At 39.1% G+C, this 27,699-nt stretch overlaps 1 protein-coding gene across 7 annotated transcripts in view; it reads left to right on the top strand.

The window, feature by feature from the left end:
• col12a1b (collagen, type XII, alpha 1b) overlaps positions 1-27,046 on the top strand; it is a 118,753-nt gene extending 91,707 nt beyond the window's left edge. For 6 of the 7 annotated variants that reach the window (XM_062045214.1, XM_062045216.1, XM_062045215.1 and 3 more), the window contains 16 exons: positions 1,405-1,514; positions 3,856-4,014; positions 10,710-10,787; positions 11,215-11,301; positions 11,698-11,751; positions 11,826-11,921; positions 15,668-15,721; positions 18,860-18,913; positions 18,980-19,033; positions 19,205-19,276; positions 19,348-19,383; positions 19,467-19,533; positions 19,605-19,790; positions 19,881-19,949; positions 20,243-20,413; positions 26,674-27,046. In XM_062045214.1, coding sequence (XP_061901198.1) covers positions 1,405-1,514; positions 3,856-4,014; positions 10,710-10,787; positions 11,215-11,301; positions 11,698-11,751; positions 11,826-11,921; positions 15,668-15,721; positions 18,860-18,913; positions 18,980-19,033; positions 19,205-19,276; positions 19,348-19,383; positions 19,467-19,533; positions 19,605-19,790; positions 19,881-19,949; positions 20,243-20,413; positions 26,674-26,795 — 1,469 coding nt within the window. In that variant the 3' untranslated portion in view covers positions 26,796-27,046. Of the gene's footprint in view, positions 1-1,404; positions 1,515-3,855; positions 4,015-10,709; positions 10,788-11,214; positions 11,302-11,697; positions 11,752-11,825; positions 11,922-15,667; positions 15,722-18,859; positions 18,914-18,979; positions 19,034-19,204; positions 19,277-19,347; positions 19,384-19,466; positions 19,534-19,604; positions 19,791-19,880; positions 19,950-20,242; positions 20,414-26,148 lie in introns of all 7 variants that reach the window. The other variant, XM_062045219.1, reaches the window with a different exon arrangement.
• Positions 27,047-27,699: the final 653 nt, after the last annotated feature.

The following is a 27,699-nucleotide window of genomic DNA, read 5'->3' as shown; positions in this document are numbered from 1 at the left end:
CCTTTAATACCATTTGTATGTTTCTTTGATGTTCTGATATGATATTGTTGAAAATAGATGTATTATGATTAAAATAGCCCATGTTTGACAAGCCTACTCTTAGTTCCAACAGGTATGATATGCTTTGAAATGCATCATGTGCCCGCCCGGCTGTCAAGTTTCAAAAGCCAATGTGGCCCCTGAGCCAAAAAGTTTGCCCACCCCTGGTATAGACTCAATATGAAAGCGCTAAAAACTACCAACATGACAGACGACAGTAGATCAGCTTTGCCTTTGCCATCAAGTTTGCACGTTTTAGTACACGCCGTAAATCTTTAGTGGATCAGGCCCTAAGATGTTTACATATAAGACTAAGATATTTACCTGTAAGACTAAAATGTTTACCAGTAAGGTTAAGATGTTTACCTATACGACTAAGATGTTTACCTTTAAGATTAAAATGTTTACCTATAAGACTAAAATGTTTACCAATAAGATTAAGATGTTTACCAATAATATTAAAATGTTTAGCTATAAGATTAGGATATTTACCGATAAAACTAAGATGTTTGCTTATAAGATTAAGATGTTTACTTGTAAGACTAATATGTTTTATTCAGATAAGTGAGCATATGTTGACTTTCATTGGATGGTTTTAGCACCTTTCAAAATGGCAGCCATCCTTGGCCTCTCACTGTAAAAAGTTTGAAACTCTGCTTTGATATGAACATGCTAGCAATTGCAGGACTTTCAGAACAAGTCTTATGACAGCACATACTGTAAGCTAAAGTTTGGTTTTAAATGTCAGTGCTTCTGGTTCTTGGCTGACATTTACGATCAGGGTCACGAAGGCTATGTTCACACGGCAGGTCAATTGCAATTTTGTGAACAATACAATTAAACTTTTTTCAAATGTGATGCAGGCCTTTTTCTTATGTGGATATAAATCATATATATATACTCAAAAGGGGACAAACGTCACAATTCTGAAAGCTTGAAAGTAAATGCTGGAAGAAGGAACAGAAAACGCTCTGTCGCAAAAAGATGATGTTTCAGAAGTGATTAGAATATAAAAGGTAACACATCAGTGTCCCACCGTTTCGCAAAAAGTTTCCCACAAACTGTCAGATAAAATTCTTATCATCTTCCTTCCTAATCTCCTACATGAAATGATAAATGTTGTCACTTAAAGTTGCCACAAATGCAGCAGGATGAACATCTATATGACATGTGACATTATTCTGTGATGCATTTTTTTAATATTACACATTGCATTGTTTTGTAATGTACATGAGATCCGTTTTAACAAGACTATTGGGCTGAGATTATGTATATGCTTATTTACAAGTGTCATACCTTTAGTGTGAAGCATGAGAAACATGAACCAGATGAAGATGTGCTGATTGAAATGTTGTCTGTGCTCAGCCTCCAGACAGACTGTGTCTTTCTACAACAAGGACGAGCGAGGCGAGATCCAGCGGGTCACATTCGACGAGCCTCAGGTCAAGCAAATCTTCCATGGAAGCTTCCACAAGGTAAGCACAGCCAAGTTTTGCTTTGAATAACACAAGCGGACTTATTCTGTACTTCACTTTGACTTTTTCCTGCGTGGAAACATTCTCTTCAACCAAGTCCATGTGTAACACGACCCAGCCCACAGTCACTTATTACGTAATGTGGCCAATATGATAAATGTGGAATATTGTTCCATCAGATGTCTGCTGCCGGTTTTAAACTTCTTCAAACATGGCTGCACTGCAGAGACTATTCATGTCAAAGATTCCTCCTGACGCTCAACAATAGCCAACACATTCCAGCCCTGCTGGTTTCCCGCACAATTAGGGTCGGCTCACAGGCCCCATGGTCCCTGCTGGCGGCCTGGCCTGGAAAATATTGGCTCAGCGCTGTTGCAGTAAAACAATGACATCAGAGCGGCCCAGCAGCGCCAGCGGGGTGGGGTGAGGGGGGGCTCTCACCCACGCTCCTGCCTCACATTCGCTTGCTCCTGGTAGCCCCTTTTTGCGGTTGAGCCTCCCAGTGTGCCGCTGTGTGCTGCCGGGCTTACTGAGCTCAGGCTTTCGAAGGGGGAGAAGTGGGGGAGTCCTGCGCTGCTTCAACAGTTTGTAGTAACAGGAAAGGAATAAGTGATTTACATGAACACCCTCTGGACACACCTCCAAGCCGCAATTCATCTTGCTCCTTGTCTTTTATTTAGAATCTTTTCTTCTGTTTTTTTGCGGCGGTAGGCGGCTGAGAGAGGAAAATGTCAGAGTAGACGTGGAAATGAGCGCTTCTAGACTCCAGATGGAGTCAGAAGGCGTCCAGAAGTGTCAACGACCAATCAAGCGTTTTTAACATGCACTTCTTAATGGACATTTTGGACTAAGTCCTGCACATGTTTGCTTCAGATGTGCTGGCTCCACATACACACACACACACGATCCCTGAGAGCCAGAACCTCCCCTCCACATGCAGGTCAAAGGTCAGATTGGGTCTGTTTGCTACCAGTTGAAAAAATCTTCCTCTCACCTGGAAGACTTTCTACAAGATTCTGGAGTTTATGTTATGATGTCATCGTTACACTGTGACGCCATGATGAGGTCATAACATGATGTCATAACCTCAGGTTACCTACTACAACAACCTAACTACATTTAATTTGCTTGACTGAGGAGCCAATAGTGCGAGGCTACCATCTGTGGGATCTTTTGCAGCAACTAATTCTCTTGTAATTTAGCAACAAGTTTAAAACACGTTTTTCAGGCAGCTGCAAGCAAGAATGCTACTAGCAAGAACGCTACTATCACATCAACAACAAATGATAAATGGGTTATACTTGTATAGCGCTTTTCTACCTTCAAGGTACTCAAAGCGCTTTGACAGTATTTCCACATTCACCCATTCACACACACATTCACACCCTGATGGCGGGAGCTGCCATGCAAGGCGCTAACCAGCACCCATCAGGAGCAAGGGTGAAGTGTCTTGCCCAAGGACACAACGGACGTGACTAGGATGGTAGAAGGTGGGGATTGAACCCCAGTAACCAGCAACCCTCTGATTGCTCTACCAACTTTGCCACGCCGTCCCCGTTTACAAATAGTGGCTAATGTTTACAACTGCAATTAATCGCAATAAATCATCATTAAAAAGTGTGATTAAAATAATAAACATTTTATCACATTAATTTATGTATATATTAGTGCTGCCAAAGTTACCGAGTTAACTCATGTGATTTATCACAAAAAAATATTGCATTAATCGTGTACACACTTAGATTAATCATGCAATTTATTTTGTCCTGACAAGCTCTTTTACCAATCAGATTAATGCATACATCACTACAAAAATAAGTGAGGAGACTGACTGGTGTAATTGCAAGCAAACTTAGTTACAACTGTTACCAAATTTTGTGCAAATAAATGACATGCATTCAAATACAATGTTTAAAAACATTCCAGGATGATATTCTGACAATACAAGTGCATTTGTGTACAAATATTGGGGTCTTTTCTTAAACAGATTTTAATTATGCAAGCGAGTAATCGCCTGTAATTAACTTTTTAGCATACTATATATATTATATATATATATAGTATATTAGAGCAAAAAAACAACTTGCATGCCAGTGTTATTAGAATCAACATTTCAACTTTGCCATTATTTGTTTTTAGTTAAGTTCAGTTGTTATTATATTCAGTAACTATTATTTTATTGTACATATTTTCCGTTGATATTGCTTGAAAATTCTAACAATGCTAATCGTGTCTTCAAGAGTCAGTGATAAATGTTTGAAGGGGGGCAGCGCTCCATCATAGCACACGACCAGAAGTAGAATGTAGAAAATCTAAAGTTTTAACTCTTCTTTCTTTCAAGCTGCACATCCTGGTTTCATCCACTGACGTCAAGCTCAACATTGACTGCCAACACGTGGTCGAAAAGAACATCAAAGCGGCTGGAAGTACGTCCAAAGATGGCTATCATGTCTTGGGAAAAATGTCCAAGTCCATCGGCTCCAGAGGAGAGTCAGCCACTGTGAGTCTCTATTCTCTTACTGCTACCTTTATTATTTTCTGATATATATATATTTTTTTACATTGTATTTATTCTATTTATATAGAGTATTAATTCTATTTATGCATAGTATTTCTTTAATTCGTACAGAATATTTATTGTATTTATAAATCGTATTTATTCTATTCATACATAATATTTACAGTATTCTATTTATACAGTAGTACTTATTTTAGTTATACATATTTGTTTTATTCATACAGTAGTATTTATTTTGTTTGTACATAATATTTATTATATTTATACGCAGTATTTAACCTAATTATACATAGTATTTATTCTATGTAGACATTCATTTTATTTATGCATAGTATTTTTGTATTTATACATGGTATCTATTCAATTAATGTATATTTATATAGTAGTGTTTAAATAATGGATACATGGCATTTATTGTATTTGTACATAGTATATTTTATTCATACAGTAGTATTTATTTTAATTATACAGTAGTATTTTTTTTATTGATACATAGGGCCTGATCTACTAAAGGTTTGCATGTACTAAAACACACGCAAACTTGATAGCAGAATATATGCTGATTATCAGAACGCCCACAATACTGGGAGGAGAAAATTTAAAAAATAATTATTTAGCACACTAAGTGTGATCTATGAAGACTAAAACTGTTCTGTGGCTGCTGATTTGTGTCTTTATTTAGTACATCTAGAAATGACGTGCAAACTGGCAGTTGCGCAGAAATGGTTGTGAGGAAAGAGAGGATCGTGCTGCAGTTATGTCCTACGTATGCTTGTCAACATACAGTATGGGCGATCAAAATAAAAAATATTCGACATATTGTCTATTCAGCAATATTATTTTATAATTTCATAGCTGCTGGATGACTTGAAGGGCTTATTAAAAGGCGTTCATTGAAGCATTTTGGTGTCAACTGGCCTTTTCTTAAATGGGCTTGTTTTTTTATACATATACAAACCCCGTTTCCATATGAGTTGGGAAATTGTGTTAGATGTAAATATAAACGGAATGCAATGATTTGCAAATCATTTTCAACTCATATTCAGTTGAATATGCTACAAAGACAACATATTTGATGTTCAAACTGATAAACTTTTTTTTTGTTGCAAATAATCATTAACTTTAGAATTTGATGCCAGCAACACGTGACAAAGAAGTTGGGAAAGGTGGCAATAAATACTGATAAAGTTGAGGAATGCTTATCAAACACTTATTTGGAACATCCCACAGGTGAACAGGCAAATTGGGAACAGGTGGGTGCCATAATTGGGTATAAAAGTAGATTCCATGAAATGCTCAGTCATTCACAAACAAGGATGGGGCGAGGGTCACCACTTTGTCAACAAATGCATGAGCAAATTGTTGAACAGTTTAAGAAAAACCTTTCTCAACCAGCTATTGCAAGGAATTTAGGGATTTCACCATCTACGGTCCGTAATATCATCAAAGGGTTCAGAGAATCTTGAGAAATCACTGCACGTAAGCAGCTAAGCCTGTGACCTTCGATCTCTCAGGCTGTACTGCATCAACAAGCGTCATCAGTGTGTAAAGAATATCACCACATGGGCTCAGGAACACTTCAGAAACCCACTGTCAGTAACTACAGTTGGTCGCTACATCTGTAAGTGCAAGTTAAAACTCTCCTATGCAAGGCGAAAACCGTTTATCAACAACACCCAGAAACACTGTCGGCTTCGCTGGGCCTGAGCTCATCTAAGATGGACTGATACAAAGTGGAAAAGTGTTCTGTGGTTTGACAAGTCCACATTTCAAATTGTTTTTGGAAACTGTGGATGTCGTGTCCTCCGGACCAAAGAGGAAAAGAACCATCCGGATTGTTATAGGCGCAAAGTTGAAAAGCCAGCATCTGTGATGGTATGGGGGTGTATTAGTGCCCAAGACATGGGTAACTTACACATCTGTGAAGGCCCCATTAATGCTGAAAGGTACATACAGGTTTTGGAGCAACATATGTTGCCATCCAAGAAACGTTACCATGGACACCCCTGCTTATTTCAGCAAGACAATGCCAAGCCACGTGTTACATCAACGTGGCTTCATAGTAAAAGAGTGCGGGTACTAGACTGGCCTGCCTGTAGTCCAGATCTGTCTCCCATTGAAAATGTGTGGCGCATTATGAAGCCTAAAATACCACAACGGAGTACCCGGACTGTTGAACAACTTAAGCTGTACATCAAGCAAGAATTGGAAAGAATTCCACCTGAGAAGCTTCAAAAATGTGTCTCCTCAGTTCCCAAACGTTTACTGAGTGTTGTTAAAAGGAAAGGCCATGTAACACAGTGGTGAACATGCCCTTTCCCAACTACAAAGGCACGTGTTGCAGCCATGAAATTCTAAGTTAATTATTATTTGCAAAAAAAAAATAAAGTTTATGAGTTTGAACATCAAATATCTTGTCTTTGTAGTGCATTTAATTGAATATGTGTTGAAAATTATTTGCAAATCATTGTATTCCGTTTATATTTACATCTAACACAATTTCCCAACTCATATGGAAACGGGGTTTGTATGTTTTCTTGCGTCTGAAACATTTCAGCGTTAGCGCTAGCATCTCCCAGGGCACACCTATAGCGCGGTAAAAAAGTGGGTTGCGATGTAGTTCACACTGCTTCTAGAATGCCCAGAAAAAGTGGTACATGTTTGATGCTTGTTTAAAACCGTAGCAAAACACCACAGGATAACATGGATTTGAAGTAAATAAGTGTGTCAGTGGTGAAAGCCACAAAAACCTAATTTAAAAAAGGTTCTCTGCACCACTTTTCAATTGTACACAGTCTTAGGAAATCATACGCGACACACCAATTAATAGTACACACAATTTTACAGTTGGCACACGGTTTAGCGTGCGATATTTGGATCTTAGTAGATCAGGCCCATGGTATGTTTTATTTATACAGTAGTATCTATTGTATTTATACATAGTAATTATTTTAGTTATACATATTTATTTTATTTATACAGTAGTATTTCTTGTATTTTTATGTAATATTTATTTCATTTATACAGTAGTATTTCTTGTATTCATACATAGTATTTATCTTATCTCTACAGTCATATTTCCTCGTATTATATATAGTATTTATAACATTTTTACAATAGTGTTTCTTTGTTTTATTCATAGTATTTATTTTATTCATACAGTAGTATTTATTTTATTTCTACATATTTGTTGAATTTATACATAGTATTCATTTTATTCATACAGTGGTATTTATATTGTTTATACCCAGTGTTGGGTTAGTTACTGAAAACCAGTAACTAGTTACAGTTACTAGTTACTTTATTTCAAAAGTAACTCAGTTACTAACTCAGTTACTTACACCAAAAAGTAATGCGTTACTGTGAAAAGTAACTATTTAGTTACTTCTTTTCCCCCCCCTTTTTTTTAAGGCTCCATTAATGCCCTTTTAGCCTTCATGTCAGTACTGTTATTGCACTGGAGAATAATACAAAGTGTTGATCAACTTGACATGCATCTGCATCACTGAACTCTGTTAAGCAGTGGTTCTCAAACTTTTTTTGTCATCCCCCACTTTGGACAAGGGGGAGTTTTCAAGCCCCACCTGCCCCCATCGCCCCAACAGAACGCTAATGCCAAGCTTAACATTTTCAAATTTATCGAACATCAAGTAACATCAAGTTTTATACATTCAAACTCAATAACATAAAATAAAATCAAGTTCAATAATAAATAAAATAACTGTGCAGCTGTGGTATAACTTGCATCAAGTTCAATATCAAATAAAATAACTTGCATCAATTCAATAATAAATAAAACAAAAGTGTTATAACTTGCATCAAGTTCAATAATAAATAAAAAAAAGTGTTATAACTTGCATCAAGTTCAATAATAAATCAAAAAAAGTGTTATAACTTGCATCAAGTTCAATAATAAATCAAATAAAAGTGTTATAACTTGCATCAAGTTCAATAATAAATCAAATAAAAGTGTTATAACTTGCATCAAGTTCAATAATAAATCAAATAACTTGCATCAAGTTCAATAATAAATGAAAATAAAAGTGCCACTTTGCAATCTTTGCCAAAAAAAGGAGGACAGGGCAAGTGAACATGAGTTTTACAGTACTCCAGCATTAGTGGCTGCAATGAGCCTGTTTTGCAGTGCACAGCTTTTCAAATCGGGGTTGCAGGCTTGACACTGCCACTGTTAAAACCTCATTGAATTCGGGGCTGAGCTGCCTTGACGCGAGTGTTTCCCGGTGAATGACACATTGTGTCCAATGCGCATTTGGCGCAACCCTCTTTATTAGAGCCTGCAGCCCGTTTCTTGACTTTGCCATGCGCGCCATCAGAGCAAAAGCCCACACAGTTTTCCCATTTAAGGTTGTGTTCTTTGAGGAAACTGTCCATTATCTTGAACAGCTCATCAGCAGTGGCTCTATTTTGTATGTATTTGCAAAACAGCAAATCCTCGCACAGTGACTCGCCATTCACAAAGCTTCCGCTTAGCCCCGCCCCCATTAGTTACTGTTGCTGTCTGTCAAACTTTCGCTCCTACCTAGAAATGTAAAGCATACAGGAAAAATAAGTAATTTACATTTATCTATATAGTGGATTTCACAGACAGAATCACAAAGTGATTTCCAGTGTGTATAGAAAATGAAAGCATAGTAAAAAAAAAAATCAAAGAATATAATAATAAAAAAATTAAAAAAATCAAAGTGAAATTTCCTCCCGTTCCTCGCGCCCCACCTGTCATGTCTCTATTCCCCACCAGTGGGGCGCGCCCCACACTTTGAGAAACGCTGCTGTTAAGCAATGTGGTCTACATACAACACACAAAGACAAAGATATGTTTCACAGGGCCAATTTATTTCAGGCCAGAACAAATTGACAAAACTATTTTAAATAGCTGCAACATAATGGCACTTTAACTTTAACTTTAAGTAGATAGGATCTTTGATCCAAGACACAACTTACATTTAACTAAAATGTTATTTTCTTTGTGCTCGACAAAAGAAAAGTATTGAGAATGTCTCCATGTTAAAAAAAACTCGACTTCTGGCTTTGCCATGATGTCTTGTTAGTTGTTATGAGAGTAGCGTGTGTGTGTGTGTGTGTGGCCCTTTAAGATATGACAGCATGTGAGGTGAGTGACGTCAGTGAGTGAGTGGGCGAGAGAAGTGAGGGACCGGCGACAGTGAGTGCGTGCAGGTGCTCTAGCTTGGTGGATGGCTGCGTCCAATAAAGTCACAAAGTTGCAACAAACCGCCAGCCTCGTCATTCACCCTCAGCTGTAAAGACCCACTGCCGGGTAAAGTGAAGGTTGTTAGCCCCGATCGAAGTACATAGGCCCCTCCCCCCACCCCCACCCACAGAAAGCACGCCTCTTCTTTTCCACCGCAGCGCTCCAATAAAACACACTCAGATCTTCTGTTTCTAGCCGATACTACATAAAAAATAACGTAAAATAACGCAGTAACGCGTCATGTAGTAACGGTAACTGACTTACTGAATATAAAAAATAACGCGTTAGATTACTAGTTACCGCCGAAACTAACGGCGTTACAGTAACGCGTTAGTCCCAACACTGTTTATACCATGGGTGTCAAACGTACAGCCCGAGGGCCGAATCAGGCCCGCGAACAGGTTTTAATCGGCCCGCGGGATGAGTTTGCTAAGTATAAAAATGTACCCGAAATTTTTTAATGAAAGAAACAGCTGTTCTAAATGTGTCCACTGGATGTCACAATAGCAAGTATTTGTATCTTTGTAGATGATGCTACATATGTACAAAATAAACCACATGATGTTAGTACATCAGTCGAAGAAAATTATCAAACTACATAACATACTGTAATTTATCTTCCATCCATCCATCCATTTTCTACCGCTTATTCCCTTCGGGGTAGCGGGGGGCGCTGGAGCCTATCTCAGCTACAATTTATTTTGATAGATTGAAAATTAACACCAATGAGTTGACTGATAAACATTATCACATAATTTATTCAGAAAATATAAATAACGACAAATAAAGATAGAATACTATTAACTGCAACATGTAAGTGTAAAATAAAACCCAACAACATTATGATTTGTACATTTTCAGAACGTGCTTGTTGTATTTTTAAACAAGGAAAACAATCTGAAGTTGTCTTTATTTTTAAGTTATTCTGCCATGATTTTGGGAGTAGATTTTTCTCCATGTGGCCCCCGACCTAAAATGAGTTTGACACTCCTGGCTTATACAGTAATATTCATTTTTTTGTGTTTGTTCAGTAGTATTTATTGTATTCATACATAGTGTTTCTTTTATTTATTCATATGATTTATTTTAATTATACAGTAGTATTTATCTTATTAATACATTTATATTTATTTTATTCATACATAGTATATATTCTATTTGTACAGTAGTATTTATACATAGTTTTTATTTTATTTTTGTTTAGTCCAGTCCATCCGTGACCCTCTAGAACTTAGTACAAGTCTAAGGATCTTTAAAGTTGGTACACAGGGAGAAAAAAATCCTGTACCAATTCTCAAATACATGAAATATAAAGTATTGTGTGAAGATAAACTATTTTGTAGTGTGAACGACAGCTCGTAAAGTTTTCCAGCTCTATTTCCTTCTGTGCTGTTGTTGAAGAATGTATCCGAGACGTGCATCCGTCTTGTTTTTTCTTTCTTTGCAGTTCCAGCTGCAGATGTTTGATATTGTGTGCACGTTGGCGTGGACCAGCAGGGACCGCTGCTGTGACCTTCCATCCATGGTCAGTAACCGCGGCAACCGCTTGCATGATGTCATTGAACAACAAACACGTCAAAGTATTCATTTAACTGACACCGTGCACATGTCACCTGCTTTGGCTCAAAGAACGTGCATGCAGAGTTCACGGCCTTGAACGCGTTTCTCGTTAAAAAGCTTGCTGACGAGCGCAGCTGCTCTCCAAGGCCAATCAGCACCTTCCGTGTCACAAAGTCAGACAAATAAACACTCCATGTGACGCGCACCTTCTTCTCATTAGTCATGCAACGTAGCGCTTGAGAATGTCGTCATCATCATCATTATCATGAACATTTGTAGCTCTGACAGTCTGGACTTTTTTAGCCTGTATCTTCCTCCTCATCACGTGCCAACAGTTTTCCACGAGTGTGCACGTTTGTCCACAAACAAACTTTGTCTTCTTTATCCACCAGAGAGATGAGACTAAGTGTCCGTCCCTACCCAATGCGTGCAAGTGCACTTCCAGTGGCAGTGGACCTCCTGGACCTCAGGGACCAGTGGTAAGAAAGCACATACAGCGTGACTGCTGGTCCCCATGACAGCAGCCACAGGATCAGCTACTGTATAATAATTATTGGATTCTTTTCATTCGACAATTTGTCTCGACTGCTAACAAAGATGTGCTGCTTAGCTTCTTCGTAACTTCATTGGAAGCTTTAAATTAAACTTGTGAGTGAATTCTGCTGCTCATCCTTTGGTTGCAGAGGATGACAGCAGGGAAAATAAATTAAATAAAATACTACGGGGTTGCCATGGTAACACAAACGGTGGTGCTGGTAAACAGTCAACCACACAAGCCGCTTCCTTTTTTGCTCCTCATCTTTTTTATAGTATCATATGACAAGCCATCAGCTACTACTTTATGCTGACATCATCAACTTCTATTTCCTGGTCAGGGTGCCCCCGGCAAAAAAGGGCCACGAGGAGAAAGAGGAGAACTCGGTTCTCTTGTAAGTTCCTCTAAAAACAATAAAAACTGAACATCTCTATTGCTATTTGTCTGAACATTGACCTCACCTCACAGGGGCCAATTGGCCCGCATGGAGATATGGGACCACCCGGACCCATGGGCCTGCCGGGACCCCAAGGACCCAGCGGACGGTCGATGCCAGGAGAGGCTGTGAGTACACACGCACGCACGCAGCTAAGATAAGAAGTCTTCTTTTATGTAACGTATGATTCCAGATTATAAGTAATTTATACCATGTATGATTTTAGATAATAATTTAAATAATGTATGATTCCAAATGATAAATAATTTACATAATTGTATGAGTTCAGATAATAAACCATTTAAATTTAGTTTGATTCCAAATAATAAAAAATTTTCATCATGAATGATTCCACATAATAGATCATTTATGTCATGAATGATTTCAGATAACAAATAAGTGAAGTGAATTACATTTATATAGCGCTTTTTCTCAAATGACTCAAAGTGCTTTACATTGTGAAACCCAATATCTAAGTTACATTTAAACCAGTGTGGGTGGCACTTGGAGCAGGTGGGTAAAGTGTCTTGCCCAAGGACACAACGGCAGTGACTAGGATGGCGGAAGCGGGGATCGAACCTGCAACTCTCAAGTTGCTGGCACGGCCGCTCTACCAACCGAGCTATACCGTATATAATTGACATCATCTATAGCAGGGGTCACCAACGCGGTGCCCGCGGGCACCAGGTCGCCCGTAAGGACCAGATGAGTCGCCCGCGGGCCTGTTCTAAAAAAAAACAAAAAAATTTTTTTTAAATTAAATCTACATAGAAAAACAGAAGATACACTTTCAATCAGTGCATCAACCCAAACAACCTCCCCCATGCACACTCATCCACACCCACTCACACAAAAGGGGTTATTTCTTTCTGCTACCAATATTCTGGTTCCCACAACATAGACAACACATCTGCAATGGACACAGTCCCTGAACACAACATAGACAACACATCTGCAAGGGACACAGTCCCTGAAGCACACATGATTGTATAGGCTGCTGGTCCACTAACATTTTCATTAATTACTATTTTTTATGTAATTATTTTTGTATTGTTTTACTTTCTTTTTTATCCAAGAAAATGTTTTTTATTTATTTATCTTATTTTATTTAATTTTTTAAAAAAGGGCCTTATCTTCAACAGACCAGGTTGTCAATGAAATTAGATTTGTTTAAAGGGTTTTTTAAACCAGGCCCAGTCCAGATAATGTCCAAGTCGGACTCAGCAACACACACCTTCATTCATGTACAGAGAAAAAAATTAGGGAACACAACAGATTGCATATAATTTATAAACAAAATTACATTTTCAAAATAAGCATTTATGTACAGTCCAGATTATGTCCAGGTCACTCAAATTAGGGAACACAACAACAGATATCATATAATCTATAAACATAATTATACTTTCAAAATAAGCCTTTGAGGACTTCTCATCTTTTTTTTAATGTTTTTTGGCATCATTATCGTTTTCAACCATGTAACTTTCTAAAGTTAGAAAATACTGAATAAATGTTTTAAAGAAAGTAATACTAAGTGAATATCTGTTTTTGGCCTTAAAAATAAACATTTTACAGAGTACTATAATTAAATTGACTAAATCATGATTGTCAATGAACTCTCCTAAAATAACAGAAACCACATTAAGCTTCATAAACAAACCAATCCTTAAACACATTTTTTCAACTTCCACCCAAAACAAAGACACAATATGACAATACCAAAACAAATGCAGGGTGGATTCAGGCTCCTGACAACAAAATGGGCAATCATCTGACTCTGTCATATTCCATAATTGTAACATTTTCCCTGTGGGTAAGAAGTTATAAATAATTTTAATTTGAAAATAACGATTTTGCACATCGATAGTGGTTTTATAGATTAGTTTGAATATGGCATCCCATGGCAACGGGCAGTCAAAAAAGTCCTTCCATTTTCCATTTGTGTTGTATGAGGCAGCCTTCAAAGATTTCTTTATTAAATAAAAATTATATCTTTTTCTATTTATGTTAGTTCCTTTTTGCCAACTAGAATTTCTTATTAGAGGTTTACAAACTAATAATTTAGTAGTTCCATAATTAATTATTTGTTTTCATATTTTCCCAATTACTCCAGTTAGTTGATAAAATGAAAAGCTTGAGCAAGCATCACCATACATAGCTCTAAATTCATCATACTTCATAATTTTACCATTCTCATTGATAATATCATTGACAAAAATGATTCCTCTTTCAAACATATTTTTCCAAAAGAAAGGCTTTCCATCTATTACAATATTAGAGTTCATCCATATTAACTGCTGCAAAATATCGTCTTTTTTCTGGCACATAAAATTGAAAACACCACTATGAGTGGATTGTTTCCTTTATGAACCCCGCCATGTTTCCCAGCAGACTCTCTGGGAGGGGATCACTTGTAAAAAAGGATACAATTTATTTTGATACAGTACATGTTTTTTGTCCAACAGGACATTTGTGTACCACTCAATGTTTAAATACATCTTTGGAACAATTGATGCTTTTAAAGACAGACACATAGCTTCAAGGTTGAGAAGTTTCAGGCCCCCATATTCATACTCTTTGTACAAAACCTTTCTTTTAATCTTTTCTGGTTTGCCGTTCCAGACAAAATCGAAGACCCTCCGCTCATAAATCTTAAAAAAGTTTTGTGATGGAGCTGGTAATGACAAAAACAAATAAATAAATTGAGGAATAATTAACGAGTTGGCAATAGACATTTTACCATACAAGGTTAGGGATTTCCCTTTCCATAATTGCATAATTTTGTCCAGCTTTCTTAGTCGATTATCATAATTTACTGAGCCTAGATCTTCCAGATTTTCTGGGACAACACCAAGTATGTTAACTGGTCCATCTGTCCACAAAACAGGCACTTTGCATTCCATTCGAAAGGACGTTCCCTTTAGATTTCCGATCCTTAACATTTTACATTTATCATAATTAAGCTTAAGGGCAGATTGCTGTGAAAATATGTCCAAAAGATTAAGAAGGTTCCGCAAACAATGAGGAAAAATCTTATCTTTGTGAATCAGCCTTTTCTGACATGAACTTCATCAAGAACAAACACAGAACACGCCTCACTGATGCACATCTGCAAGACTCACTCAGAGTTGCAGTGTCAAGTTACACAACAGAGTACAACACACTATTTAACAGCATGCAATGCCAGGCTTCCCACTAACTGACAAAGAAACAGATAACAGATTTGGTGTCCAGTTCAAAGTGTGACATGATTTAAAAATTTGAGAGTTTACTTTTGTATTTTACATGAGTTATTATTTGTACAAACATGGTGCAAAGTAATTCATGATTTGTTAAAAAATGTTAGTGGCTAGCTAGTTAAAATGGGATATTGTGATTTCACAAGACTGTCTTAGAAGTGATCATTTGAAAATGTTCAATTTGAAAAATGTGCACTTAGAGAAAATATAAAAATAAAGTGTTGCATATTGATATTTATCTGTTTCTATATATATTTATTGTGAGAAATCATTAAGATGATCAGTGTTTCCACAAAGATAAAGAGTTAAAGGTAAATTGAGCAAATTGGCTACTTCTGGCATTTTATTTAAGTGGTTATCAAACTGGTAGCCCTTCGCATTAATCAGTACCCAAGAAGTAGCCCTTGGTTTCAAAAAGGTTGGTGACCCCTGATCTATAGTATGATTCCAGTTATATGCATGTTGTCATGTATTTATGTGGATATTAAATCAAAGATTTTTAATGTCTTTAACTTTTTATGTCAGTGATGACTTCCTGTTAACTGAATGTGTTCATCACTAATCAACACAGAAATATAGTGCAGAGTGAGACATCGCTGCTGGGATGATTCAATCATATTGTCTTCTTCTTTCAGGGCCGCCCTGGACCCAAAGGAGAACCTGGGGACTCGGGTCTAACTGGACAAAAAGTAAGTGGTGCTCCAGTTCTGCTGCTTTTTGTTTTGTCTGGCGAGGTTGTTTCCTGAAGCGGTCCAACCCACGACAGTTCTAAGGTGTCAGAAGCAAAGACTTCTGCAAAACTCTCCAGAACATGTGGACCTCTTTTTAAAAGGCACCTATTATGCAAAACAACCTTACTTATCTATTGGTACCTGTTTTTTTGTATTTGGGATCTGCATTAGTCTCTCAAACCCTCAGACCCTGGAGGCATCGTGGAGATATTCATGAAACAATTTTGAAGACATATTCATAAAACAATCTTACCTTAGTTCATACTTCCAAATGAGCTGTTTGGAATTTGCCCACTTAGGGACGTTTTTCCCAGTTGTGACATCAGCGGATATCTCCTCATATGGTAAAATTTTACCCGAAGATCTTGTGAGTCCGCCATTGAAGTCTGACATTGGAGTCATTAAGATTCTTCTTTTTCTCTATCCTCTTGTTGTGGGGCAGACTGGCTCGTACATGCACATGCATCTTCAGCTGTTGCCATTTCTAATACAAAGTAGCGTAGAGTTTTAACTTATGTGTCAGTAGACTCCATATGGAAGTGCTAAGAACTACAAAATAGCTGACAGGGAGAAGATGCATTTGAAGTGGAGGCATCTACAAAACCCAAAACCAGTGAAGTTGGCACATTGTGTAAATCGTAAAGAAAAACAATACAATGATTTGCAAATCCTTTTCAACCTACATTCAATTGAATACACTGCAAAGACAAGATACTTAACGTTCGAAGTGGTAAACTTTGTTATTTTTTGCAAATATAAGCTCATTTGGAATTTGATGCCTGCAACATGTTTCAAAAAAGTTGGCACAAGTGGCAAAAAAGACAGGCAGTTGATGAATGCTAATCAAACACTTATTTGGGACATCCCACAGGTGAACAGGCTAATTGGGAACAGGTGGGTGCCATGATTGGGTATAAAAGCAGCTTCCATGAAATGCTCAGTCATTCACAAACAAGGATGTGGAGAGGGCCACCCCTTTGTGAACATATGCGTGAGCAAATTGTCGAACAGTTTAAGGACAACATTTCTCAACAAGCTATTGCAAGGAATTTAGGGATTTCACCATCTACGGTCCGTAATATCATCAAAATGTTCAGAGAATCTGGAGAAATCACTGCACGTAAGCGGCAAGGCCGAAAACCAACATTGAATGCCCGTGACCTTCGATCCCTCAGGCGGTACTGCATCAAAAACCGACATCAGTGTGTAAAGCAGGGGTCCCCAAACAACGGCCCGCGGGCCGGATCCGGCCCCCCAGCATCCAAAATCCGGCCCACAGGAAGTCCCAAGTAATTTTTTAATTTTTTTTTTTTTTTTTAATCTTTCCTTTCTAATCCATTTTCTACCGCTTGTTACTCTTGGTGTCTCCTAGCCGCTCAGACAAATCATATTGTCTAAAAATGAATTTTCCCATCAATACGTGACAATGTTAAATGTTGATGTACAGCAATGTTAATTGATGTTAAATGACAAAACGGATTATAAAGACAATGTATATATCTATATATATATATATATATATTTATATATAAATATATATATATATATATATATATATATATATATATATATATATATATATATATATATAGATATATACAGCCTGGCCCCCGGCCACATTTTTTTAACCCAATGCGGCCCCAGAGTCAAAAAGTTTGGGGACCCCTGGTGTAAAGGATATCACCACATGGGCTCAAGAACACTTCAGTCCACATTTCAAATTGTTTTTGGAAACTGTGGACGTCGTGTCCTTAGGACCAAAGAGGAAAAGAACCATGCGGACTGTTATAGGCGCAAAGTTCAAAAGCCAGCATCTGTGATGGTATGGGGGTGTATTAGTGTCCAGGGCATGGGTAACTTACACATCTGTGAAGGCACCATTAATGCTGAAAGGTACATACAGGTTTTGGAGCAACATATCTTGCCATCTAAACAACGTCTTTTTCATGGACGCCCCTGCTTATTTCAGCAAGACAATGAATGCCAAGCCACATTCTGCACGTGTTACAACAGCGTGGCTTCGTAGTAAAAGAGTGTGGGTACTAGACTAACCTGCCTGTAGTCCAGACCTGTCTCCCATTGAAAATGTTTGGCGCAATATGAAGCCTAAAATACGACAACGGAGACCCCGGACTGTTGAACAACCTAAGCTGTACATCAAGCAAGAATGGGAAAGAATTCCACCTGAAAAGCTTCAGAAATTGGTCTTCTCCGTTCCCAAACGTTTACTGAGTCTTGTTAAAAGGAAAGGCCATGTAACACAGTGGTAAAAATGCCCCTGGGCCAACTTTTTTGCAATGTGTTGCTGCTATTGTAATTGTAAGTTACTGAGGATTTGCAAAAAAAATAAAGTTTCTTAGTGCAAACATTAAATATCTTGTCTTTGCAGTGTATTTAATTAAATATAAGTTGAAAAGGATTTGCAAATCATTGAATTCTGTTTTTATTTACGATTTACACAACGTGCCAACTTCACTGGTTTTTAAATAGGACCATCCACAAAATGGCTCATCCTGAAGAGACGGTCAGAAAGCGGCTTCAAGATGGTTCGTTTAACAAATATATACAAATTTTAACCAAAGAACCACCGTTATATGTTACATAGACAACAAGGAAGTGTTTTAAATGTTAAATGTAGAAAAAAAATACTAATATGACCCTTTCAGCATATGAGTGGAGAACTTCTGCTGCTGACTTGGCTGTCTAGAACTGAAAAGAACAAATGAAAGTGACCAGACAGGCTTCTTTTAGCTAACTGCTAACCATTCACATCACAGCAATAGGATCCATTTGAGGGTAGCTTGTGTGGGCGGAGCTTGTGAGCACGTAAACATCATCCTTTAATGGCTGGCAGGCCACGCCTTCTAATCTTTTAATGGTCAATAAAACAGAATATTTTCTTCCACTAAATGGAACGCCTCAAAGACAAGATCCTCAATAAAAAGGCACTTTCATTGCAGAGAAGATTTACTGTGTGTGTGTGTGTGTGTGTGTGTGTGTGTGTGTGTGTGTGTGTGTGTGTGTGTGTGTGTGTGTGTGTGTGTGTGTGTGTGTGTGTGTGTGCGTGTGTGTGTGTGTGTGTGTGTGTGTGTGCAGGGCTCACCAGGACCTCGTGGGCCCATTGGACCCATCGGCCCAGCTGGAGTGAGGGTAAGTAGCATATAATGGACATAATCAGTGACATAATCAGCTGACTTGTACTCCCCTGGTCTTAAGGGTCCTCAAGGAAAGGAGGGACTGGTTGGACCCAGAGGACCTGCTGGGCCGATGGTAAGCTTCATCAACATGTCTTAGTCAGCAAAACTAAACAACTGCTGAGTAATCATTACAGCACTGCAAGGGTTTCTGGACCATCACACAATGAACAGAACCACAATCACCACACGCATTAGTAGAGCATGTGCTGGTTCTCTTCCTGCTCTCATTGGACTTGTCTTGCAGGGACCCCCGGGCTCTCCAGGAGCGCCGGGTGTGGAAGGAAAAGCAGGAAACACTGGATCTCGTGGACCTGCTGTGAGTCTCAGCCAGTAGGCATGTGAGTGCAAGATTTCTTGTGGAATAACTCATTGTTCCTGTACTTGCAGGGTTCTATGGGTCCAAAGGGAGACAAGGGAGAGCGAGTACGTAGAACAGGAAATTATTCTGATCCCACCCATCAGGCTAAACTGGACCTTCATCCTTTTCTTGACTTTCTTCTCCACAGGGTGACTTTGCTCCTCAGAACATGATGCGCTCCATCGCCAGGCAGGTGTGTGAGCAGCTCGTCAACGGTAAGTCCTCCTGGTGTTGCTGACCCGGCAGCCCGACTCGCTTTCACCTGACCCACTTTGTCCCGCTGCAGCCCAGATGAACCGCGTCAACAACTTAGTCAATCAGATCCCGAATGGCATGTCTCGCAGCAACAACCCGGGTCCTCCCGGCCCACCTGGACCTACCGGTAGGCCCGGTCCACAGGGAGAACTGGGACCTGCGGGAAGAAACGGCTTCCCTGGAAACCCAGGTTTACCGGGTCAAGCCGGAGAAGCAGGTAGAAAGTCCTCCTGGATCATTAAAATGATATGGTGTCATCCGGACAAATGCTGAGTTGTGTGTGTGTGTGTGTTTGTTTGGCGTTCAGGGCCAGCGGGAGAGAAGGGTGAACGAGGCTTAGCAGGAGTGGGACCGAAAGGCCCAAAGGGACCTCCTGGTATGTTTTAACCTTCAACTGACTGCGCCTCCATGGCACGCATCTCAGATCTTAGTTCACAAAATTGTTTTTCATGTTTGTTGCTCATTTGTCAACACTTGTTCCCCCTTAGTATCCAAATATGTAAAAGTATTTCAAAAGTGAGTCATCTAAAGCAGCATTCCTAAATTTTACGAATTTTTCGTCTTCAATGTTCTCTTGTTCTAATGTCCGATTAGACAAACTTCAAAAATGTCTCATCTGAGAGACTTCTCAAGTCATCATCATCATCACTGTCCATGGTTGTCCCATAGGTACACAAGGAGAAAGTAGGACAGGATCGCCAGGACCACCAGGCTCCACAGGACCACGTGGTCCTCCTGGGCGTCCCGGTTACGCTGGAGTCCGCGGACCCCCCGGACCTCCCGGATACTGCGACTCTTCCCAGTGTGTCGGTATTCCTTACAACGGTCAAGGATACGTAGGTATGGGATGGCACTTCCTGTTGATATCGTCAAAGACAAGGAATATATCGCTAGCTCTGAAGGATTGTTGTTAGTTTAGCACGCTCAACAAATGAAGCTAACGCTTTTTAAACACTCATCATACATGCATGATGTACACCGAGTATATACACTAGACACACGTGTAGTACACATGTAGTACTATGAGTATTGATGATGGTGTATTATGATGTTAGTATTGATTTATGTTTTTGATGTTAGTATTGATGATGGACTATTGTGATATTAATATTGATAATGAAGTATTATAATGTTAGAATTGATGATGATGATTGAGTATTTTGATGATAGTATTGATGATGGTACATTATAACGTTGGTATTGATGATGTTGGTATTGAAGATGTTAGTTTTGATGATCAGGTATCATAATGTTAGTAGTGATGATGGAGTATTATAATGTTAGTATTATGATGTTGGTATTGATGATGGAATATTATACTGTTAGTATTGACGATGGATATTTATGATGTTAGTATTGAAGATGGATTATTATGATGTCTGTATTAATGATATAATATTATAAGGTTAGTATTGATGATGGAGTATTATACTGTTACAAATAATAATTATAATGTTACTATTGAAAATGGAGTATTATAATGTCTCTTTTGATGATATAACATTATAATGTTATTATTGATGATGGAGTATTATACTGTTAGAATGAATGATGAGCTCCCTGAGATGCTCCTTACCGTGGTGGGGGAGTCTGCGTGTCCCAATGATCCTAGGAGCTATGTTGTCCAGGGCTTCTATGCCCCTGGAAGGGTCTCCCATGACAAACAGGTCCTAAATCAAGAACCATGGTTTCCCTCGCCCGGACGCGGGTCACTGGCGCCCCTCTTTTGAGCCAGGCCCGGAGGTGGAGCTCGATGACGAGCGCCTGGTGGCCGGGCCTGCCCCCTTGGGGCCCAGCTGAGCACACCCCGAAGAGGCAACATGGGTCCCCCCTCCAATGTGCTAACCACCCATAGGAGGGGGCATAGAAGTCGGGTGCTCTGTGAGCTGGGCGTCAGTCGAAGGCAAGGCCCTTGGCGCTCCTATTCTTGGCTACAGAAGCTAGCTCTTCGGAGGTGGAAAGTCACCACGCTGAGGAGGAAGGAGCCTGAGCTGATGCACAAGGTAGAGAAGTTCTGTCTAAATCTAGTCGGTCTCCCTTCGACGCACAGCAAGGGCTCTAGAACCACTCATCTCGAAAGTGGCTGAACTCTCTTCCACTCTGGCGTTGCCAGCAGTGAGAGGCAACGGGCGGGGGTGGTAATTATTTTTTCCCCGCGGCTCAGAGCCAGCACATTGGAGTTTAACCCGATGGACGAAAGGGTAGCTTCTCTCTGCCACCGGGTTGGGGGATGGGTCCTGACTGTGGTTTGTGCTTATGCACCAAACAACAGTTCAGAGTACCCACCCTTTTTGGATTCCCCAAAAGGAGCAACCTTAGAGTGCTCCCTCTGGTGATTCCCTTGTTCTACTGGGGGACTTCAACGCTCACGTTGGCAGCGACAGTAAGACCTGAACACCTGAAGAGGCATGATTGGGAGAAACGGCCACACTGATCTGAACCAGAATGGTGTTTTGTTATTGGATTTTTGTGCTTGTCGCAGATTGTCCATAACAAACACCAAGTTCAAACCTAAGGGTGTCCATATGTGCACTTGGCACCAGGAAACCCTAGGCCACAGTTCGATGATCGACTTTGTGGTTGTGTCATCAGATTTGTGGTCTCTCGTTTTGGACACTCGGGTAAAGAGAGTGGCGGAGCTTTCAACCGATCACCACCTGGTGGTGAGTTGGCGCCAATGGTGGGGGAGGATGATGGACAGACCTGGAAGGCCCAAACGCATAGTGAAGCTCTGCTGGGAACGTCTGACAGAGTGTCTCGTCAGAGAGAGTTTCAATTCCCGCCTCCGGGAGAACTTCGAACATGTTACGAGGGAGGCGTTGGATATTGAGTCCGAGTGGACCATGTTCCATGCCTCTATTGTCGAGGCAGCCGATTTTGGCTCATGGGACTCAGGAGGCAGCGAACAGGTACCGACAGGTGTGCAGCTTTGGCGGTTGCAGATGCAAAAACTCGGATATGGGAGGTGTTTTGAGAAGCCATGAAGAACAACTTCCAGACGGCTTCAAAGCGATTCTGGACTGCCGCCTCAGGAGGGGGAAGCAGTGCACTGTCAACACTGTGTATAGTGGGGACGTTGTGTTGCTGACGTCGATTGGGAATGTTCTGGATCGATGGAAGAAATACTTCGAATCCTCAATACCACCTACACATCTTCTAATGAAGAAGCAGTGCCTGGGGACTTTGCGGTGGGCTTTCTTATTTCTGGGGCTGAGGTTGCCAAGGTAGTTAAGAAGTTCCTCGTTGGCAGGGTCCCGGGGGTAGATGAGATCTGCCCGGAGTTCCTTAAGGCTCTTGATGCTGTTGGGCTGTCGTGGTTGACAAGACTCTGCAGCATTGCGTGGACATCAGGGGCCATGTCTCTGGATTGGCTGACTGGGGTGGTGATCCCTCTATTTTTTTAAAGGGAACTGGAGGGTGTGTTCCAACTATCAGGGGATCACACTCATAGAAGGTCTATTCAGGACTGGAGAGGAGGCTACGCCGAGTAGTTGAACCTCGGATTCAGGAGGAGCAGTGTTGTTTTTGTCCTGGTCGTGGAACTGTGGACCAACTCTACATTCTCGGCAGGATCCTTGAGGGTGCATAGGAGTTCGCCCAACCTGTCTACATGTGTTTTGTGGACTGGGGAGACACTTGTGTTTTAGGGCTATATAAATAAACATTGATTGATTGATTGATTGATTGGAGAAGGCATTCGACCGTGTCCCTCGGGAAGTCCTGTGGAGAGTGCTCAGAGAGTATGGGGTATTGGACCTCTTGATTGTGGCGGTTAGCTCCCTGTATGATCTGTGTCAGAGCTTGGTCCGCATTGCCGGTAGTAAGTCGGTTATGACCGAAAGCACAAGATCACGGGTACAAGCGGCCAAAATGAGTTTCCTCTGTCGGGTGGTGGGACTGTCCCTTAGAGATAGGGTGAGAAGCTCTGTCATTCAAGAGGAGCTCCGAGTAAAGCCGTTGCTCCTCCACATCGAGAGGAGTCAGATGAGGCGGTTCAGGCATCTGGTCAGAATGCCCCCCGAACGCCTCCCTGGGGAGGTATTTAGGGCGCGTTCGACTGGTAGGAAACCACGGAGAAGACCCAGGACACGGTGGAAAGACTGTCTCCCAGCTTCCCTGGGAATTGCTCGGACAAAGTGGCTGGGGAGAGGGAAGACTTTGGATAAGCGGAAGAAGATGGATGGATAGAATTAAGATGTTGGTATTGAAGATGGAATATTATGATGTCTGTATTGATGGTAGAATATTATCTTGTTAGTATTGATGATGGAGTATTATGATGTTCTTAATGATGATTGAGTATTATAATGTTAGTATTGATAATGGATTGTTATGTTAGTATTATGATGTTAGCATTAAAGATGGAATTATGTGATGTCAGTATTAATGAAGTATTATGATGTTAGCATTAAAGATGGAATTATGTGATGTCAGTATTAATGAAGTATTATAATGTTCGTATTAATAATGGATTATTATGATGTTAGTATTGATGATGGATATTTAGAATGTTAGTATTTAAAATGGAGTATTATGATGTTAGTATTGATGATGGATTATTACAATGTTAGTTTTGATGATAGATATTTATAATGTTAGTATTGAAGATTGAGTTTTATGATGATAATATTATGATGTTAGTATTGTGATGGAGTAGTATGATGTTAGTATTGATAATGTAATTATTTGATGTTAGTATTATGTAATTTCATGATGTTAGTTAGTATTGATTATGGAGTATTATGATGGCAGCATTGTTGATGGAGTATTATGATGTTCTTATTGATGGAGTATTGTCATGTTAATGTTAGTATTATGTAATTTCATGATGTTAGTTAGTATTGATTATGGAGTATTATGATGGCAGCATTGATGATGGAGTATTATGATGTTCTTATTGATGGAGTATTGTCATGTTAGTATTGGTAATGAAGTATTATAATGTTCGTATTGATAATTAAGTTCTATGATATTAATATTGATAATGAAGTATCATAATGTTAATATTAATGATGTTAGTATTATGATGTTAGTGTTGGTGATGGAGTATTATGATGTTAGTATCGATAATGTAGTTATAGGATATTAATATTGCCAATTAAGTATTAATGATTGTATTGATAATGTTGTTTTATGATGTTAATATTGATAATGGAATATTTTGATGTTAGTATTGATAATGTAGTTCTATGTTGTTGTTATTTATAATGGAGTATTACGGTGTTAATGATAATAGAGTATCATGATGTTAATCTAGATGATGGAGTATTATGATGTTAGTATTGATGATTTAGTATTATAATGTTAGTGTTGATGATGAATTAATATGATGTGAGTATTGAGGGTGGACTATTATGATGATGAACTATTATAATGTCAGTATTGATGGATAATTGTAATGTTAATATTGATGATGGATTATTATGATGTTGGTATTGATGGAGTATTATTGGTTAATATTGATAATAGAGTATTATGATGTAAGCATTGATGATGAGTTTTCTGATGTTAGTATTGACAATGGAGTATTATGATGTTAGTATTGAGGAAGTATTATGATGTAAGTATTGATGATGGAGTATTATAATGTTAGTATTGATGATGGAGTATCATGATGTTAGTACTGATATTGGAGTATATCAGTGTTAGTATTGGTATAGTATGAAGTTAGTATTGGTAATGGAGTATTATAATGTTAGCATTTAATAATGGAATATTATGAGCTTAGTTTTGATGATGGAGCATTATAATGTCAGTACTGATAATAGAGTATTATGATGTCGGTATTGATGATTAAGTATTATACTGATAGTATTGTTCATTGACTATTATGTTAGTATCGACAATGGAGTATTATAATGTTAATATTGATGATAGAGTATTATGATATTATTGATGACATGGTATTGTAATGTGAGTATAGATACAGTGATCTGAGGTGATTATTGATGATGGAGTATTATAATGTTAGTATTGCTGATGGAGCATTATGATTTCAGTATTGAAGATGGAGCATTATGATGTGAGTATTGATCATGTGTTATAAGGTTATTATTTATGCAGTACTTTGAGTTTAGTATTGATGGTGTTCTCTGAAGTTAATATAGATGCAGTATTTTGATGTTAGTCAGATGAGGTTGGCAGTAATGATGGAGCATTATAATGTTAGTTATAGATACAGTACTCTAAGGTTAGTACTGATGATAGAATATTATGTTAGTACAGAAGCAGTAATTTAAGGTTAGTATTGAGAATGTGTGTCCTATGTTAGTATATAAGCAGTATTATGAGATTGCAGTATTTTGAGGTTAGTGTTGATGATGGAGTATTATAATGTTAGTATTGATAATGGAGTATTATGTTAATACTGATGATGGAGTAGTATGTTAGTAGAGATGCAGTATTATGAGGTTAGTATTGATGATGCAGTTTTATAATGTTAGTATTGTTGATGGAGTATTCTGATGTTAGTATTGAAGTACAAAGGTCAGGACAGAAGTACTCCTGTGCACGTGATGCTGAGTTTGATTTACAGCTGCATGCGTGAGAAAGTCATCAGTGTGTCATCCTTTCAGGTTCTGCGTAGTGATTTGTTTGCCGCCGGTGCCGCTTTCACTGACTTCCTGAAACGCTCGCTGGTTTAAAGGAAGCTTTAACAAACAAGAAGAACAGGAAGCAGTACTAAAAGACACAGGAAGCAGTACTAACAACGTTTGCATCGTGACCACCAGACAAGGAGGAGCATGTGGACGACAACAACAACAGAAATACTAACGTGTCCCCATGGAAACACACTCGACATGCTTTGTTGCCTAGCAACCTGCTGCTTGCCATCAGCCGTATAACTCTATCTAATCTAATCTAATCTAATCTAATCTGATCATGCATGTGACATGTGACGGCGTGAAAGAGAAGTCACCCGTCAGCAGTAGAAGCTTCTTGAGCGAGTCTTCAGTCAGTACCTAATCAAGTGAGTTTGTTGACTAACATGGTTTACATGCAAATGAGCTGCAGTGGCCCCACCCCTCCTGCCTACTAACACCCGCCCACCAGAGAAAGACCACTAATGGTTAAGCGGGCGGCGTGCTCTTTCCGAGCAGGCCGCCGTCCATCTGCACTCGACACCCGCGCAGTCCTGGTCCCTGAGGAAGACGAATCGTCTCGGGAGCAGCGCCGGAAGAGGTCGCTGGCAAGGAAGGTGTCTGAGAGTCTAGCATCATAAGGCGCCATTTTCTTCTTCTTCTTCCTGAGACTTTTCAAAACACCTTCAAGCGTCTGTGAATATTGCTGAGTGTGCACCAGGGGCGCTGTAACATATTTGCTTTTGTATCAGCGCAGGTTCATTAAACGCCGCTATTTTTTTTTCTTTCCTGTAATCAAACATCACCTCGTTAATTAAGTTGCATGTCTGTTTTTATTCATGCCACAATTCTTATTTATTTCTCACACAAGAGGCATTTTTCAATAAAACTACTGAAAAATTACCTGTCCGCCTGTTTCTGTGTTTGTGCACCATCATAACGACCTAAACACTACCTATTTAGCATCACTGAAGATTTCATGATGTCATGTCATGTGATGTCATCAGTGTCCAATAGATGACATTGCTGAAAAGAGTTGCCTGCCAGCTATTCAGTTGGATACTTCTGACCTTTTGACTATTTGTTGACAAGACAGTGACGGGAGTCCACGACCTTTGACCATGCTCCAGTGCAAGAATTCATAAAAGAGCAGGCAGATGTTTTCTCCCTTTTAGATTAATCACCTTTGGACTTTTAAATGTAAAATAATACTTTTACAAATAATGTATTATTTGTATTAAAAGTATTATATAAAAATTATATAGTGCTTTGTTTAAAAGTATTAAATTACCTTTAGATATTTGTTAATTCAATTTAAATAAATCTACAGATAAATTTAAAACAATTAGCGATGGATTAGTCAATTCAAGAATAGTCGTTTGGTGCAGCTCTAGTATGCTTGTTGTTGAGTATTAAACTCTGCGACTGGTTTTTTCGGATATTGACCACGTTGGGGTTCCGGTCAGAGAACACACAGTCATCATTTGGACTCCTCCAACTTTAATGGTGCGTATTGGTGTAGGTTCATTTAGTTAGTTAGTTAGT

This window comes from Entelurus aequoreus, linkage group LG04 (assembly GCF_033978785.1).
Source record: "Entelurus aequoreus isolate RoL-2023_Sb linkage group LG04, RoL_Eaeq_v1.1, whole genome shotgun sequence".
Taxonomy (NCBI): domain Eukaryota; kingdom Metazoa; phylum Chordata; class Actinopteri; order Syngnathiformes; family Syngnathidae; genus Entelurus; species Entelurus aequoreus.
This window is presented reverse-complemented; position numbering and strand designations above follow the sequence as displayed.